General features: G+C 34.4%; 1 protein-coding gene across 1 annotated transcript in view; it reads left to right on the top strand.

Annotated features, from left to right (window-relative positions):
- The window catches only part of LOC107622194 (allantoinase), a gene marked incomplete in the record, with an annotated part of 5,726 nt that continues 2,258 nt past the window's right edge, over positions 1-3,468 (top strand). The window contains 10 exon segments of the mRNA XM_016324077.1: positions 1-321; positions 622-724; positions 932-1,052; positions 1,598-1,671; positions 2,077-2,153; positions 2,301-2,337; positions 2,412-2,497; positions 2,608-2,667; positions 2,928-3,073; positions 3,379-3,468. Coding sequence (XP_016179563.1) covers positions 211-321; positions 622-724; positions 932-1,052; positions 1,598-1,671; positions 2,077-2,153; positions 2,301-2,337; positions 2,412-2,497; positions 2,608-2,667; positions 2,928-3,073; positions 3,379-3,468 — 905 coding nt within the window.

Genomic DNA, 3,468 nt, shown 5'->3' with positions numbered 1-3,468 from the left:
CATTAATTTTAGTTGAACCAGCTGGTCAAATTCATCAATTGAAAACATTGCTTAATTTCATGTCATTTGACTTAGAAACAAAAATTATACGGTGATTAGTGATTAGTGATTAGTGAAGTAGGTATGTGAATGTGTACACTATGCAGAGTATTATTATATATAGTTTGAAGAATTGAAGGAATAATCAAAAGTGAAGTGTGTGAATCAGAAATGGATAATTTTGTGTGGAGAGTGTTACCCCTTTTTGCACTGCTTGTTGCCTTCGTTACATTCTTCTACTTGCAGGATTCCTACAAGGCTCAATTTTCTCCTTTTATAAAGGTTCACTATTCCCTCAATTTCTATTAAAAATTGCTTATTTATTTATTTATTTTGAGATTCATGATTATCTCTGAACAGAATCAGTAATCTTTTAACTGAATTGTTACTTCGGAGTTATGCAGCATACATGTTTGAAAAAAGTACCTACTCTGGCAAGAAGTGTTGAAGTATTGGACTTGTAGAAAATTAGTGTTTTATGTGTTTCATGTTTTGAGTTTTGAATGTCATGGTGTGAAGGTCTGAAAATGGAAGAGGATGTTGTAACAGTTTGAATGATGTGTGTTTGTTGTTGTGGCACAGTTACCAGTTGATGATGATAATGAGTGCAGCCTTCTTCCCTTTCGACACTATTGGATATCCAGCAAGCGCATTCTGACCCCACAAGGCTTCATTTCTGGCTCAGGTCTATTCTTTATTCTTTTTATCATCACTTTCTTTTCAGTTTTAACTTGTGGGTTGTAAAGGTTTTTCTGTAAAGTAAAGTTGTCTGAAAAGATCAAATCTATAATAAAAAAATCTCTTAACATCATATTATCCTCGTGTATAATAAAAAAAATCTAGATATCACTGTATACATGTGTTGATTGATTTTAGTTGTGAAAATAAACAGTGGAGATAAATGAAGGGAAGATTGTATCTGTTGTTGAAGGATATGGTAAGCAGGGGAATTCTAGGCAAGAAGAGGTTATTGATTATGGAGAGGCTGTTGTCATGCCCGGCTTGATCGATGTGTAAGATGTGCAATCGTCTTCCTCTGTTGTTTAGTATTATTTTAAATCCCTGTTCTATATATGTATGTTCAATTATTTAACTCAATCGTCAATAGTGAAAAGTGATACCAACCCTGGATATGCAGGAAATTGAAATGTTCCTGAAAACAGGCCAATGTACACAGACTGACTATTGAAAATTGAAGTTTGTTATTTGCAATGTAGAGCAGTAGATCTGTCTGTGGAATACAAATGAGTTAGGCTATATATCTTGCCATGTATTCTCACTTCTCCAGTTGCTTCTTTTGAAAACATGATAAAAAAATTTAGCTAAAAATGACATGGGGAATGGGTTTTAATAGATTTTGCTTGCTTGAGACTTGTCTCATGTATCTCAAGGGTTCATTTTGATTAAAGTTCATTGTGAATAATTAGATTATGCACACGAGGTATGATAAGATTATCATATTTTATACATAGGAACTGAAAGTGAAAAAGAGGAATGATTTCCTGATAGAAAGAAACTTTTCTCTTTCTTTCACCATATAAATTTTTTGCCATGGCAGGCATGTACATCTTGATGAACCTGGGAGAACTGAATGGGAGGGATTTGTTACTGGTACTAGAGCTGCTGCTGCTGGTATGCATATATTCTTCTTCTCTTGGTCTACAGATTTTCTATTTGAATAACTTCGGACTTGATTGGATATATCAGAAGAATACCCGTTTCTTTCCAAAACTGCTTAAGAACATCTAATTGCAAGCTAAATGCAAAGAAAAACAATACCTTGGTATGTAAATATGCATATCATGCTGTATCAGTCCCCAGCAGATGTTAGTGGATGACAAATGACTCTGATAACTTTCTCCGCTCTTCATTGTGGTTCCATTTTAGCCGATCTCGCCTAGTGGGAGAAGGGTTTATTGTTGTAGTGGTTCCGTCATAATGGTCATCCTGATTGTTGTTTTGTTGTTGATATGGATGACTTCTTTAGTTTGGTTAATATGAATTATATAGATCTATTATAACTCTCTGCTATATCAGGTGGCGTGACAACAGTGGTTGACATGCCTCTAAACAATCACCCTACAACTGTGTCTAAGGAAACGCTAGAACTTAAGGTATCAATGATCGATCAGATGCATATATTTTTTTTTCCTTTTTTCTTTAAATTTCCTGAAAGTGAAAATTGACAGGTCACTTATGGTTGACTGTAGAACTGAGTTAAATTTTCATTTGCTAACATGATCTTTAACTTTTTTACGCAGCTTGAAGCTGCAAATAAGAAACTCCATGTTGATGCGGGTATGATCAGCAAATTTTACCTTCACATACAGTTGATTGAGCTTCTGAATATATATAATTTTAATCTGCAACAGGGTTTTGGGGAGGCCTGGTCCCTGAAAATGCACTTAATACCAGTATTCTTGATGGCCTCTTAAGTGCTGGTGTTCTTGGTGTAAAGGTAGCCTTTTGAAAACTTGTGCAGCATGAAATACTAATTAACCCTTCAGGACATATTGGTAGAGTCTGTTGTGTTTCTCTCTGACTCCTGTTTTGTTTTTTTGTTTGTAGTCTTTTATGTGTCCTTCAGGAATTAATGACTTTCCTATGACTACTATTGATCACATCAAGGTAAATTCCTCTTATGAATTGATAGTCAGATTTTCTTTTTCTTCATCAGTTCCTTGTACTTCTGCATATTTCCTTACATGTCATTTCGAAAATCGTATTAATATGGCATGGGATTTTTGTTTTGCTTGATATACTGTGCTATTCTTGCATTAACTTTGATTCATAAAGCACTTGCTAGTTAGGCAAAATATTACTTATTTACACGAAATAGACATTTTTTATTTCTTATTGTTCAATTTATTTATTTATTTCTTTTTAAGGAGGGACTACCTGTGTTGGCAAAATATAAAAGACCTTTAATTGTGCATGCTGAGATTCAACTAGATTCCGAAAGTCATTCGGAACTCAAAGATAATAGAGACCCTCGAGTTTATTTGACCTATCTCAACACTAGGCCCCCTTCATGGTAAGACATTATATATATCTTCGTTCTTTGAGTAACAACCATCCTATTGCACTAATAGGCTCGGTCAAGATAAATGATATTATGCTTTTTCTTTCTGTATTAACATGAACTTGTTAGTCTAGCTTAAACCTGTCCGAGTTTTCCATGACATGATTAGCTATTCTCATTGTATAAAGGGAAGTGGCTGTTAAATTATTCCTACGTCGTAGGATATTATGTGAATATTCTATGAAAAACTAATTTATATCAAACATCCATTATGTTTTCCTGATATGAAATCCAAACATCTTCTTTTGCTTGACCAGGGAGCAGGCTGCTATTAAAGAACTTGTGGGTGTTACGAAGGACACTATAGTCGGAGGTCCTTTAGAAGGAGCGCATGTTCACATTGTCCA

The sequence above is a fragment of the Arachis ipaensis genome, chromosome B10 (genome assembly GCF_000816755.2).
Source record: "Arachis ipaensis cultivar K30076 chromosome B10, Araip1.1, whole genome shotgun sequence".
Taxonomy (NCBI): Eukaryota; Viridiplantae; Streptophyta; class Magnoliopsida; order Fabales; family Fabaceae; genus Arachis; species Arachis ipaensis.
This window is presented reverse-complemented; position numbering and strand designations above follow the sequence as displayed.